At 36.0% G+C, this 15,483-nt stretch overlaps 1 protein-coding gene across 2 annotated transcripts in view; it reads right to left on the reverse strand.

The window, feature by feature from the left end:
• Nucleotides 1-15,483, reverse strand: part of Ankhd1 (ankyrin repeat and KH domain containing 1) — a 109,729-nt gene that overhangs the window by 43,845 nt on the left and 50,401 nt on the right. For both annotated transcript variants that reach the window (XM_048442388.3, XM_048442386.3), the window contains exons 11-14: nt 9,896-9,983; nt 9,288-9,415; nt 7,742-7,885; nt 6,935-7,037 (exon numbers count right to left, since the gene is read on the reverse strand). In XM_048442388.3, coding sequence (XP_048298345.1) covers nt 6,935-7,037; nt 7,742-7,885; nt 9,288-9,415; nt 9,896-9,983 — 463 coding nt within the window. The remainder of the gene's footprint in view (nt 1-6,934; nt 7,038-7,741; nt 7,886-9,287; nt 9,416-9,895; nt 9,984-15,483) is intronic.

Raw genomic sequence — 15,483 nt, forward strand, 5'->3', positions numbered from 1 at the left:
AAAGGCATTTTCTTAAAAAAAAAAAAAAAAAAAAAAAGAACTGGGTAAAATAGCTGATTCTTCATCTGAATTGTAGTTAATATTAAAAATCATAGGTCATTTAAAATCTGTTTTGTTCTTTTTGTGTAAGACTGAGTGTCAGTTGGTTGCCCTCAAATTCACATCCCAGGGTTTGAGTATCTTGAGTGCTGGAGGTCAAGTCAAGCATGCACTATCACATTCAGGATTTTTTTCTAACATTTTATTTGTTTGTTTGTTTAGGGAGAGGGAGAGGAAGAGAGGGAGAATGTGTGTGTGTGTGTTCATGTCACAGCATATTGTGGAGGTCAGAGGACAACTTGCAGACATCAGTTTTCTTCTTTCTACCATGCAAGATCCAGAGAGCAAATTTAGGCCATCAGGCTAGGAGACAAATGCCTCTTTCCTGTGAGCCATTTTGCCAGCCCATACATAAGAAATTTTAAAAGAAAAAAAAATCTTATACCAAAATTCATTCTCAAGTTTAAAAGACTTACAGAATAAAAGAAAATAAGAGCTCTTAGAGCTACATGCCAGGCCTGATAGCACATACCTACAATACCAGTTCTTTACCAAACTGAAAGAAGAGGATATGGAATTCAAGGTCAACACAATTGAGACCACATCAACAAAAAATTAAGTAAAAAACTTTAAGTAGTTCAAACATATGCATTATGTTTTAATTTACTAAAAGGATCCAAGGTTTACCCTTGGTCAGAAGACCGTTTCAGTACCATACTGCAATCACTTTCAGAGGCTTACTTCTAATACAAATTCAGAAATGCATGTCATATTTAATTTCATGTTTCTACTTAAGCAAAGTGGTAGGAAAAGACTATTCTTTCAGAGTCAAGATTATTAGATTTGAGAGATAATTTGATTATTAGTTTCATAAGACCTTATAGGAGTCAAATGTTTTAATAGGAAAGAAAAAGGAGGCAAAACTACAACAAATAACAAAGTATAAATCCACTAGCACAGCAAGTAAAAATTTCAGCTTCATAAAGAGATTGTAATGACATAAGCAGAGTAAATGTAAAGACTCAACAAGATTGGATATTCCTTCAAACTTTCCTAATAACGGTTGCAAGTGCACCAGGATTAAGGCTGCCCACATTAAACATTCACAGGTAAGATGATCCAAAACAAGAGAAGAATGTTAAGCACAGAAAGATATACTAATGACATGCTCAACTGTATTAGAAATACTTCATGGAACTAAAAGAGACATTTCATAGAACAGAGAAATATGTTTAGAACATACGTAGCATTATGTGGGACTGAAGAGGAAGCTGCTCTTCCAGAGAACCTGGGTTGAGTTCCCATCACCCAAGTTTGAGCAGCTCACAACTGCCTGTAACACTGGTTCCTGGCATCCAACATGTCTTCTGGTACTCATGGGCATTGCATATACATGGTACACATAAATACACTCAATCGCACAAATATACACATTAAATTAAAAAAAAATTAAATGTACAACAATGGGCTAGCAAGATGACACAGTTGCAAGCCTAATAACAGGAGTTTGATTCCTAGGGCCTATATAAATAGAGAACCAACTCCCTCGTGTTGTCCTTTGATTTCCACATCATGACATGTGTGCATGTGCACATACAAATTCATAAAAAGCAGTTTTCTTTCATATAGTTAATAGTTGAAATATCCAAAGCTAGGGAGTTAAAACTGTCTAGACAGGAACGCATCAAAGCACTAATACAATCTATAAACCAAGAGTGGTAAAAACAAAATGTCACCTGAAACTGTAGAAATACCAGTTAGTGGGTAAAAAATTGAAAAGGGCTTTATTTGATGAGAAAAATTTAATATGAAGTAAGTATTAAAAGACACCAGAAAATAAGATTTCCAATCCCTTCAAACATTAACCACTATCAGATATATATACATGTACACACACACACATACAGGAATGCGTACATGGATATCATGGAGTTGACATACCAAGTACAATTTAGAAATAGAAATAGACACCATTTCTTTTGGTTTGGCTTCTATCCTACACTTTTTGTTTCCTCTAAGCTTTTTTCCCCTCTAGTACAAACCTAGGAAAAGTATGCACTAGAAACTGTGATCTATAGCAGTTTAAAATCAGCTTTATTGCTGTATTTTGGGATTTTCTGTTGCTGGGGATTGGACTGAGGGTTTTGTGCATGATAGATAGGCAAGCATTCTATCACTGAGTTACATTCCCAGACCTTTTCTTCTGTTGCAGTATTGGGAAGGGACTCCAGAGTCTTGTGCGAGGTAAATGCTTTACCACTGAGCCACACCCACCCTACCACTGATTCATTAACTTGTTTATTTCTATGAGTGATAGGTGAGTGAGGTATGCACTTGTGAAACATTTAGTCCTCTACTGAAATGAGCTTAACCTTATTATTTTCAAATCTGTACCAGTGAATTAGCACATTGGGTAATTTAAAAAATGACCAAAAGAAAACATTTGTTATCTACAGCTTTAACATAGAAATCTCTTAACCGAGATGTCCAAAGATAGACCATCTATGTTACATGATAACAGATTCACCCAACCTATCTCTTTTTAATAAAAGCAGTTATATGTAAAAGCATATTGGTTAAGTTTGGCAATGCATAAACTTACATAAACATAATTAAAAATTAGTAGAGATATTAGTACAGTTTACAGAAGTAAATTCAATTTGAATTACAACATATACAAATTTTTCTATATAGTTTAATAATTTCTCATAAAAGCATGAGAGTTCATGATACTGACTCCAATAAACAACTCTGGAAGTGAGGCGGCACACATTTTCCCTTACACTTCTGTTTTGGGATCTCTCTAAACATCGTCAAAGTTTCAAAAGTACAACTTTTAACAACTGCTCTTTTAAAGACATAGAGTCTCACTGTGCAGCCCTGCCTGGCCTGTAATTCTCTATGTGGAACAGGTTGGCCACTAATTCAGAGACTCACCTATCTTTGCCTTCTAAGTGCTGGATTAAAAGTGTGTACCACAACCCAGTCCTTTTGTTTATATTTTGAAAAGATCTTGCTTGTAGTCTAGGCTAGTCTTGAACTGACAATGATCCTCCTGCTTCAACTTCACCTGTGCTAGGATTAAAGAATGTGCTACTATACCAAGTTCATTACTATATCTTGATTTTAAGTATATATTATATATTATTTTCTTCAATTAATATGTCAGTTTCATTTTTGAGACAATCCCATGAGCCAAACCTGGCTCTGAACTCCTTCCTCATCTTCATGCTTGCATTCAGGGATGTGTGCACATGTCTGTGTGTGTCCATGTGTGTTGTTTCCTCCACACACACGGTATGCACTGGGGAGATGATTCAGTTAGTGAAGTACTTGCTATGTAAGAATGGAGACTTTAATCTGGATCCTTAACACCCACATAAAAAGTCAGGGATAGCAGCCCATGCCAGTAATCTCACCAATGGGGAGGGAAAGACAGGAGGATCACTGGGGCTGCTGGCCAGCTAGCCTAGTCAAATAGGTGAGTTCCAGGTTTAGTGTTTGATCTTGTCTCAAAAAAAAAAAAAAAAAAAAAAAAAAAAAAAAAAAAGAGGTGGGGAATGATACAGGAGGAAATCACAGAGAAAACTAGTGAGCTTTTTATAAGAACTTATAAAAAAAGGACTATGGACTTTAGACACACTAGAGAAATAATGGAAGGGAAAATAACACAAGAAAATAAACCAGAAGAGTTATAATGACAAAACTACTAGGAACTGAGTGTGATTAATTTAACACTACACTTGAAGTATTGAAAGAGAAGTGACAAGTCAGAAGGAAGTAAGAATCAAGTACTATAAGCACTATAGCAGAAAGGACGATAGCACTTTTCTGTAACTAAAGTTCACAGAAAAGAAATTATTTCCCAAGAAGGTCTGAGGTACACAAAGATATGTTGGGCTACCAGGGGTACATATTTCAGTAGTGGAGTGAGCACTGTGTGTGAGATCCTGGGTTCAGTACTAAGTACCACAAAGAAAAAGAAGAAAGCTAACAAAATCTAAACTTGCAGTATTAGAACTTGAACCCAGGGCTTTCTACATACTAAGCAACCCAGCAGAGTGTCCTACGATCTTCCCATGTGTGTGATCACACACATATACACAAGATAAATACAATGTAATTTAAAAAACATAATATATCTATATTTTAAGATGGATTTTTATATCTAACCTATCCATGTTCACTATGTACTTTTAAATAATGAAATACCTCCCATCTATTTATTTATTTTGAGGTAGACTCTAGTTATGCAGCCCTGGATGGGCTGGAACTTGCTATGTTGACTAGGATAGCCTCAAACTCACAAAGATCTGCCTGCCTCCCAAGTGATGGAATAAACTCTTGAGTCACCACACCCAACTCAAAAGACTTATTCATTCTGAAAGATTTTATTTTAATTTATGTGTATGTGTGCCCATTGGCAGAGAGGGCATTGGATCTTCTGGAATTGCAGTTATAAATATTTGTGAGTTGTCCAACATAGGTCTTAGAATCAAATTCAGATTCTCTGAAAGAGTAGAAATCTTAACTGCTAAGCCACTTTCCAGCCTCCAAGTGACTAAAGAAAACAACAACAGAATTTACAGGGACAAAGATTCTACAATGAGTCTTTTTTTTTTTAACTAAATGACAATGTAACTCAATATATTATAACAATATGTTGCTTTATAATTGTTAGGTAGTTAAGAGAAAGTGCCCAAGTGTTTAGATACAAATATTAACTATTGTCCGTCCTTAATAATTTGATAAAACAGAGGAGGGAGAGGGAAGGAAGGAGGGGGAACTGTGGTTGGTATGTAAAATGAATAAAATAAAATATACTAAAAAATTAATTTAGTAAAATGTGTTTAGAAGTTAGTTAATTTTTATACCATTCAGTAAAAACAATAAAACAGAATTGAAGAAAGAAGTGGATCCCTAGTACATGATAATTTCTAAGCAAAAACTGTGCTTATGAATATCAACATAAAGATCACCACCCAAGGTTTTCTGTTGCTTACACATTAGCTCTAGATTTAAAATGCTCTATTTGCTCTCTGAACAATTTGTCTAGATTATTTTTTGGTTAATTTGTGGTTTTGTGTGAATGTTGGAAAATTATTTAATGTTAAATATTGAATTTCTGAGCCAGGCAGTGGTGGCGCATGCCGTTAATCCCAGCACTTGGGAAGGCAGAGGCAGATGGATCTTTGTGAGTTCAAGGTCAGCCTGGTCTACAGAGCTAGTTCCAGGACAGCTAGAGCCGTTAAACAGAGAAACCCTGTCTCGAAAAACAAACAAACAAAAAAATTGAATTTCTGAAGCCCAAATTCTTACAGTCCTTTATGGGATTTAGTCATTCAAACACAAAAACAAACCAGGTACATAATCCTAGTACTCAGGAGGCAGAGAGACATGAGGATGGTGGAATTATCCTGCACCACACAATGAGACCCTCTCTCATAAAAACCCGAAAAACAGAACAAGTAAAGTAGCCCAAAAGGTAAAGCTAGAAGGAGAACCCATCCCACAAAGTTGTTCTCTGACTTCCACACATGTATTCCCACACACATCATGTGAAAATATGACCACATTAATAATTTTTTAATCTTGAAAAATAAAACCAGAGGTACTTTAAAATATTTTAGAAATGGGTGTTAGCTGGTTATTATGGTTAGATTATTTTAAAAATGTACGTTTTATTTGCTAAAATTAAAAAAGCAGGAAGACAGGTGTGGTGGCTACATTAACATATAAACATATATCTAATTGTGACTTCAATCATCTTTTATTTATTATACACTAAATAAGATATATTCATAAAAATTTTTACATTAAGTTTTTTGGGCAGTGGGTATTGATGATAAAATCCAGGGCCTCATGCATGCTACATAAGTGTTTCACTACTATGCAACAGTTCCAACTCTTATGTGATTTTTAAAATCCTAGAAATTACTTCAGCAAACTCAGATTACAACATATAATTATCAAGAGAAGATACTTTATATCTAGAAATAAAAAGATAGGAGAACAAAACCATAGCAGCTTGAGTCCTTCAAACAGAGTGCACTCCTATAATAATCATTTGGGTCTTAGGCATACAATCCCAGCACTCAAAATACTGAGACAAGAGGATTGCCATAAGCACAAGGGTAGCCTGGGCTACAAAGAGAATTCCAGGCCAGCCTGGGTTACAACGTAAAGTCCTGTCTTAAATGTCAAAAAAATTATTTCATTAATAAAGTCATCTAAATTTTATTCATACACATTTTAATAATTAATCATCCAAATTCACAGACTGATAATCATTTGATCAGGTTCACCCACTATATTCCTGCATTATAAAAGCAAAACTGCAATTCTTCAACCAATTTCTCATTGATTAAATTGATGCTGTAACTATTTACCAAGGTAGCCAGCATATATTTTTTTTATTACACTACAGTTTGGCTAAAATATTGTCAAATAAAAGCTAGGTGTTGTAGCACATGCTTCTATTTCTGGCACTGAGGCAGAGGCCAAATGACTGCCACAAGATTAGGACAGCCTAGTCCAAGTACTGAGTTCCAGGCCAGCCACAGCTAGGTAGCAAGAGCCTGTCTTGAAAACCAAAATAAGAACTGTCAGGTAGCTAAAAAAATGGTTTGACAAATTTTTCTGCTTTAATATAATAAAAAGCTTAAATTATTTAAGTAATTTTATCACTGGAAAACTACATCAAGCAGCATGTTAACAGAAAACAGTAAGTCATTTTTCTAGTACTTAGGACTCTCCTAAGCATCCACTAATAGTACTGACATTTGTTGAAGTTATATTTCTCAGCTCACAGGTACATTATATCTATAAACCATTAAAGTATAATTTATTTAGTTGAAAAAGTATCCATTTTGAGGAAAATAATTCAACAACTAACCTTTCTGTACTCCTAAGAGGGCAGGAGACATCTCCTGGGAAGTTCTGTCGGGTTCCTGGGGAGGCACAACCATGGCAAGTGTGTGTACGGGTACACGTGGAACCTAAAACATCAACTCAGAAAAAAGTCATCTCAGATCATAGAAGAAAACAAAGGTTCATAAATAAAAAACATATATTGCTTTATGTCTTCTTCATATACCAACAAGTTGATTCTTTTCTATTTTAGATTTATTTTATGTATATGAGTATTTTGCCTGAGTGTGTGTATGTGTACCACATGTGCTCTTAAAAGTCAGAAGGAGGCATGAGGTCCCCTGGAATTGGGGTTACAGATGGTTGTGACCCCATGTGGGTGCTGGAAACCAAGGCCTGGTCTTCTGCAAGAGTAACAAGTGCTTCTGACTGCTAAACCATCTCTCCCATCCCCTAACTTTATTTATTGAAACTTAAAATTTTCTTCTGAAGCCTTCACCAAGGAATAATTTCTGAGAATACTGAATTTGAAGACTCAAGACAATATAAGTTTCAATGATTTAGGTTAATTAATATTGTTATTATCTCTTACTGAAGTGAAAGCCTTTCAGCAGCAATTATAGTTAGTACAAATCACACACTCACTATATACTGGCCAATTTACTCATGTTCAAATTCTATACAAGTAAAAGAGAAAATAAAATTCCAACATATTTACTGAATTGGAGTATACTATGAACTTCCAAGATAACTTAATAATTAAGACTTTTCTTTCATTAAACAAAAACTTTCAAAGAATACCTATATCAAGAAATATTCTATTTTACTCTACCTGAGATTCATCTTGTGAAGGAGAGGTAAGCTGAGACACATCTGTGGTGGGAACCAACAGAACATTATTTGGATAATCCAACAGATAAGAAACAACATTGGTATGGCCACCTTTTGCAGCTTCAATAAGCATTGTTGATCCATCCTAAGAAATAATTGATCATAGTTAATTTTTTATAAATTTATTCTTATAATCTGATAAAATTATCTATAAGACAAAATAAAATGTAACAATTTTATTTTCAGGTTTTGAGACAGTCTTGCAATCTAGCCCCAAAATTACTTTGGACTCAAGGCAATCCTGCTGGCTCTGGCTTCTCAAATACTGTTACAACAGGCAGTTCAAATTTTATTAAAGCGTAATAAATATTAAGTACTAAAAGATCCAGCATACCTTTAATAATAATATGTCTTATTATTTGGTGGTTTGTGTTTGTTTGCTTTTTTTTTTTTCTTGAAACATGGTCTCAATATTTACCCCATGCTGGCTTTTGTTTTGTTTTGTTTTGTTTTTTCAAGGCAAGGTTTCTCTGTGGCTTTGGTGCCTGTCCTGGAACTAGAAGTAGTTCTTGTGGACCAGGCTGACCTTGAACTCACAGAGATCTGCCTGCCTCTGCCTTCCAAGTGCTGGGGTTAAAGGCATGCGCCACCGCTGCTGCCCAGCCCCATGCAGGTTTTAAACTGACAATAATAGTACTGCTTCAGCATACATGACAATCCTGTTACCATACATTACTACACTCAGCTAGTATATAGTAGTTAAGTAAACTACCACACCTTGAGCTGGGTGTGGTGCTGCATACCTTTAATTCCTGCACTTGTGAGGCAGAGGCAGGAGGATCTCTGTGAGTCTGAGACCAGTATACAATATGGTCTACAAAATGAGCTCCAGAGATCGCCAGAATTATATACAGAAACCCTTTTTCAAAACAACAAGAGACAAAAACAAGCCGTGCGGTGGCGCACATACCTTTAATCCCAGCACTCAGGGAGGCAGAGGCAGGCAGAACTCTGTGAGTTTGAGGCTAGCCTGATCTACAGAGTGAGTTCCAGGACAGCCAAAGATACACAGAGAAACCCCCCACCCCCGTCTTGAAAAAAACAAAACAAACAAAAACAAAAACAAAAAAAACCCAACAACAAACAAATGATGTGGGATTCCCCTCTGTATGCTGTGAATATCATTGGTAATAAAGAAGTTGCTTTTGGCCAATGGCTTAACAGAATATAGCCAGACTGGAAAAGATAGAGAGAGAGAGTAGGCAGAATCCAGGAGAAGCCATGTAACCACAGCAGGAGACAGATGTTGGATGGAACCTTACACGGAACAAAACCTTACCTGTAGGCCACAATCACTTGGTGATACACAGATGAATAGAAATGGGTTAATTTAAGATATAAGAGCCAGGTAGGAATACGTTAGTTAGAGCACTGTTGCAATTAATATAGTTTCAGTGTGGTTATTTTGGATCTGGGCAGATGGGAAACAAATGAGCAGCCTTTGACTACAAACAAAAACAAAACTAAAAACAAAAAATGTAGAATACCTTGAGTCGATGAGTAGGGTCAGCTCCATGAGCCAATAGTAGTTCAACCACGGCCAAGTGGCCTCCTGCACATGCCAGTGATACTACTGTGTGATCGTTATTGGCTGTAGCCCTATTCACATTGGCACCTTTAAGAAAAACAGTAATTTTAACAAAGGTGAAAAGCAAACCAGTCTACAATATCATTTAAAGATGATTCTCAATTATGATACAGATACAAAACAATGTATAAATCATAGGTGTATAGCTTGAAAATTTTCACAAAGTAAACACACCTATGTAACTAGAACCTAGAAGAAGAAATGGGACACTATCCACTATCCCTCCTGAGTGCTGAGATTAAAACCTGCATGCCCAGCTGAATGTTCTTGCAACATGAGATGATTTTTAAAAATTGTTTAACATTAAGTTCAGATAATGGCATTATTTAGCAACTCCTACAAGCTAGAAAGGCAGTATTCAGTGTGTTCCTATTCCTGGCAATTCTGATTATATGAGTAGGGTCACTGCTGGGTATGACTAGGTGTTCTGTTTAGCTACAGAAGCATAAAAGAATTTCCAAAGTTATCCACCTGATTCATAGTCACAACCATTTAAACTTACTTTACCTTTGCTAATAAGAAACTGAACAGTGCATAAATGACCAGCTCTTGCAGCCTTCATCAAAGGTGTTCTTCCACCTTCAGATTCATGTTCCTATTAAAGAAACAGAAAAATGAATCAGCATTAACTAATTAAATATTTATTTTAAAGATTCAGTACTAATGAAATGATAAACAATGAGAATTTAATACTAGTGAACACTTACACTACTTAAATTCTTCTAATGTACAGGATGTACAGGTTTGTTTAGTTATACAAGACCTATCATGGACAAGTTCAACCTTGCATACTTAACAATATTCATTAAAGATAATAAAACTAATGAAGTTTGATTCCCATTAACTTTATTTTTCTAATTACAATGAGATTTAAAAAGCATTTTTGGGGGGCTGGAGAGATGGTTCAGAGGTTAAGAGCACTGATTGTTCTTTCAGAGATCCTGAGTTTAACTCCCAGCACCAACATGGTGACTCACAAACATCTGTAATGAGCTCTGGTGCCCTCTTCTGGCCCACAGGGATATATGCAGGCAGAACACACACAATAAGTAAATAAATCTTTAAAAAAAAAGGGTATTTTTCTTAACCATTCATGTGAACTGAGGAAGAATGAAACAAGTCCCATAAAGTGATTAACAGAATCCTGACCTTCTATTGAGAACCATTAAGAAATCTATCAAAGGACGGAAGGCGAAAACAGACTCTTACAGTTATCCTATGACCTCCACAAGTGCTGTGGTATATATGCATATAAGCATGAGCACAAGAACACACACACACACACACACACACACACACACACACACACACACACACTTTAAAGAATTCCACCAAAAGATAGGAAGAGGCAGGTGGATTTCTGTGAGTTTGAGTCCAGCCTGGTCTGTAGAGTGAATCCTAGGACAGCCAAGGCTACAAAGAGAAATCCTGTCTAAAAAAACAAAAAACAAGAAAAAACAAAACAAAACAAAAAAAGGAAAGAAAAAGAAAAGAATCATTATAGTATTTAAAGGGGAACAAAAATAAACAACATACGGAATTTTTTAGAATAGAAAATAAACACTTGAATAGTCAGTCAAAGGCAAAAGATAAAGTTTTAGCAGCAAGATCATCAATCTTCTCTAGAAAGTTTGGTAGCTACAAGAATGAATGGTAAAACAGCCGCTAACCAGGCCTTATATCAAATGGCACTAAAAGGAACTCGCTTATATGGTTAGCAGTCTTAGTATGGGTAATGTGCAAATTCCTACTACATTCACTTAAGTACTGAAATTGTTGCTGATAACTTTGTTTCTATGGAGAGTTTTCTAACCTATTCTCCATGTTCATGTTTAAATTATACCCTGTATGTAAATGTGAATTCTGCTAGTTCAGTTGACTTATTACAAAGAAAAGGTTGAAAAAGTAATGATGACAGGTTTTATTTCACCATTCTTTTAAATTAACTCAGAAAGTCACTTAATTGCCATATAATCAATTTAAAAATAGGTGCTTTGTCAACACAATAGAAAACTTTAATCTATATGATGATTTAAAAGTGGGAACCAGAGCTGTCTCAGCATTTAAGAGAACTTGCTGCTCTTCCAGAGAACCCGAGTTCGATTCCCAGGACCCACGTGGGGAGTGGGCTCACAAGCTTTTCTAACTCCAGTTCAGATCTGATGCCCTCTACTGGCCTCCATGGGCTCCCAGTACAAAAGTGGTGCACAGACATCCCGAGCACATATAAAGTACATAAAAATTAAAAAAAAAAAATTAAGTGTGCATTATCATTTTATTGGAAAGTTTAAACTAGAATATAGCAAAAGGAATTTCAATCCAAAAGGACTTTTTTCTTTTAAACTTTGAAATGGTCTACAGGTCTCAAAATTAAAATTGTTCTGTCTCAGCCCTTCTACAAGTAAACCCTTTACTGTATCTGATAAAGTGGCTATGAAGTCCAGATTATATGTATTGTTCCTTAACTACTGATAAAAATTAAGTTTACTTTGACTTTTTAATTGTTACACATGTGGATCAGGTAATTTTTACTAGCTGCAAGTTATGAGAGAATAACTATAGATAATGCTACAATAACCCTGTTTTAGAATGGATTTTGAATTTACATGCAGGCAACTAACATTTTTGGCAACTTATATTAGTATGTATGTATATACACACACACACACACACACACACACACACACACACACACACACACCCCAGGTGGTGGTGGCACATGCCTTTAATTCCAGCACTAGGGAGGCAGAGGCAGGCGGATCTCTATGAGGCCAGTGTGCTCTACAAGAGTTAGTTCCAAAGGTACACCGAAAACCCTGTCTTGAAAAACCAAACCAAGGGGGCTGGAGAGATGGCTCAGTGGTTAACAGCATTGCTTGCTCTTCCAAAGGTCTTGAGTTCAATTCCCAGCAACCATATGGTGGCTCACAACCATCTGTAATAAGATCTGGTGCCCTCTCTGGCCTGCAGGCACACGTGTAGGCAGATATTGAATGCATAATAAATGAATAAATATTTAAAAAAAAAAAGAAAAACCAAACCAAACCAAAACAAAAACCCAAAAAACTTTAAACAATCTTACAATCTTGAGCATATTAATTTTATTATTGTTTGGCTTTGTTTTGAGATAGTAATCTTAAATTGGTCTTGAATTCATTCTGCAGAGCACAAACTAGCCTTGAATTCATAGCAGTCTCCTGCTTCAGTCCCCTAAAATACTGGGATTACAGGCATAAGCTCCCATGCCTTGCTTGAATATACTTTTGATACCATTAGTAGTCAGCACCTACATCTCTTAAAAAAAATTAACATAATTTGTAGCATTCATTGTGCCCACAACTTTAAACAATTTAAACTATAACTCTTTCACTAAGGAAGATGGAAAAGCATATCACTGCTATTTTTCCTTTTTATTGTCAGAAACACACATTTCCACCGCCACCTGACATTTCTTGCCATGCTTTTAATTAAAACTGAGCGTTATTTTCAATATTCCAGGTTAATTTTTAAATGGCAATACCCTAACAAGAGAAAAATTGTGTTACTTTTCCCCCATTACTTCTATATACATATATGTACACAATGTGTGTATGTATGTATGAATGTATCTCTACACACACACACACACACACACACACACACACACACACGCACCTTTTTTTTTTTTTTTTGAGACAGGGTTCCACTAAGCCTTGGCTGTCCCAGAACTCACTATGTAGATTAGGCTAGTCTCAAACTCAGAGATCCACCTGCCTCTGCCTCCCCAGTGCTAGGACTTCCACAATGCCTGCCTAGAAAAATGTTCTTTTGAGTTGAGTCATTTACCAGCAAGATTTTTTCCACTTCATGTGTATCTGCTTGTGATAGTTAATCAAGACATTAATATCAGTAGAAGATTGTTCACTTAAGTTTGAGATTCACAAAAAATAACTTCATTTGTTCTTCTGCGAGAGTTCTTTAAATACCAAATACAAATAACACATAGGAAATAAACTACTAGCAATGAAATCTCTTCAATGAGACATCATAATATTTTTAAATTGGAGAGAATATTTTCTTTGTCAGTCAGCAAAGTTTTTTAATTTCTTAGCTGGAATTCAAATATCCCAAGTTCTAATTATCTATAATATCTATTCTATGTGGTAGCAGATTATAATCATAAAAGGCCACTACAATCTAATCCTTCGCTTGGAACTGTGTCCTTCAAAATAGTCTTCACGTCCTCCTGCTTGTTGTCCAGAGGAAAAGAGGACTTATGGATCCTATTTTAAAAATTAAAATCACATTTGACCATGAAGATCTTGTAAAGACCTTGTCACTGCTACTTCAGGCGCTGGGTTTTATTATTTGTTAGCTAAGAATTTTCAAGTAAATCAATCCTAATTAATAAGGACTATAATCTTAAGAGCACAGGACTTTGTTTGACACAAGGTCTCTCAATGTAGTCCCAGCTGTCCTGAAACTCATAATGTAGACAAGGTTGTCCTTGAAAACACAGGGATCCACCTGCCTCTGCCTCCAGAGAACCAGGATTAAAGGCGAGTGACACCATACCCCGATGATGAGTGGTTTTGTTTTCTTTTTTTTTAAATATTTATTTATTTTATTATGTATACAATATTCTGTCTGTGTGTGTGCGCCTGCAGACCAGAAGAGGGCACCAGACCCCATTACAGATGGTTGTGAGCCACCATATGGTTGCTGGGAATTGAACTCAGGACCTTTGGAAGAGCAGGCAATGCTTTTAACCTCTGCCATCTCTCCAGCCCCGGTTTTGTTTTCTTGAGACAAGATTATCACTAACTAGCCTTGGTTGGCCTGGAACTCAATATGTAGAACTGATTTATCTGCCATACCAGGCTTGAGTATAGTACTTTTTTAAAGGACATGACAATGGTCTTCCAATAAAATGTTAATATAAATCTTATAAGGAAGTAATTATGTTAAATTATAGGCACTCGTGCCTTGGTCTCTAAAGAAAACTAAAGATACAAGGAGTAACATTTAAAAATATCTAACCAAGAATAATAAAAATGTGAAGAGAAGCAGGAAAAGTCAAATGATATTTTGAGATAATCAGTTATGTAGCTTTCCCTCCCCTTATGTGTTTAGTGCTTTTCAGTCAGTCACTGACTAGAGTGAATGGAGTCTCCACCAACCTCCTTAGTGATGTGTAAGGGGATACATGTTTCTACAATACAGATTTAATAAGAAAGTACTGAGATAATTATATGATTTAAAGCTGACTATCAAGTACCAATACTTAGTTTGTCTCCTTGTTCCCTCTTCTAATATTAGTGGATATTAATCTCCACTAAGAGGAAATCCAGTTCAAACAATAAGTACAGTGTTATACACGGAACCTATTATGGTGTTCTACAAAAACAGAAATAGAATAAAAATTTTATCTACTATTCCAGTTCTTCAAATAACTTAAAAGAACATTTACATAAATGTTTAGGTATGGTTTGTACGTGCCTACCATCTCAGCACTCTAGAAGGCAGGAGGATTGTCTTTAAAAACAACAACAACAACAAAATACTCAAAACTCCATGCTGGTCACAAGCTCTAAACAGAGAGCAAATACTGCTATTTTACTAACTGGACATGTTGAGGATGGTCAAATTGCCCTCTAAATATTTATGGTGAGAGACTAGAGAGATAGCTCAGTGGTGAAATGGGGTACCTGCTCTTTCAGAGGAGCAGAGTTCTCTTCCTAGCACTCCAGTTCCAGGAGGTGACAGCCTCTTCTGGCTTCCAGGGGCACTTACACATACAGTATGCCCATTAAAAAAAAAAAACCCCAAAAACCAAAAAACTATATTTCTGTCGACAGATTAGTGTTGTTCTGCCAGCTCTTGTCAGAGAAGCTTCATTTTGCTATGGTTGGTGGTACGTCAAAGTGCTGAGAATAAATGACTGTTGACTGTTCAGCCCTAAATGACATCTGTACCACCCTTCACCCAAGTCCAAGGCCCAGGGAATATCACAAAAGAAGGGGTAAAAAGAATGTAAGAGTTGGAGGAAGGGGCAGAGTCTTATGGAATGCTGTCTTCCGGGGCATGACAAGACCATCACACTCATGAACTCAGAG

This window comes from Myodes glareolus, chromosome 13 (genome assembly GCF_982192425.1).
Source record: "Myodes glareolus chromosome 13, mMyoGla1.1, whole genome shotgun sequence".
Taxonomy (NCBI): domain Eukaryota; kingdom Metazoa; phylum Chordata; class Mammalia; order Rodentia; family Cricetidae; genus Myodes; species Myodes glareolus.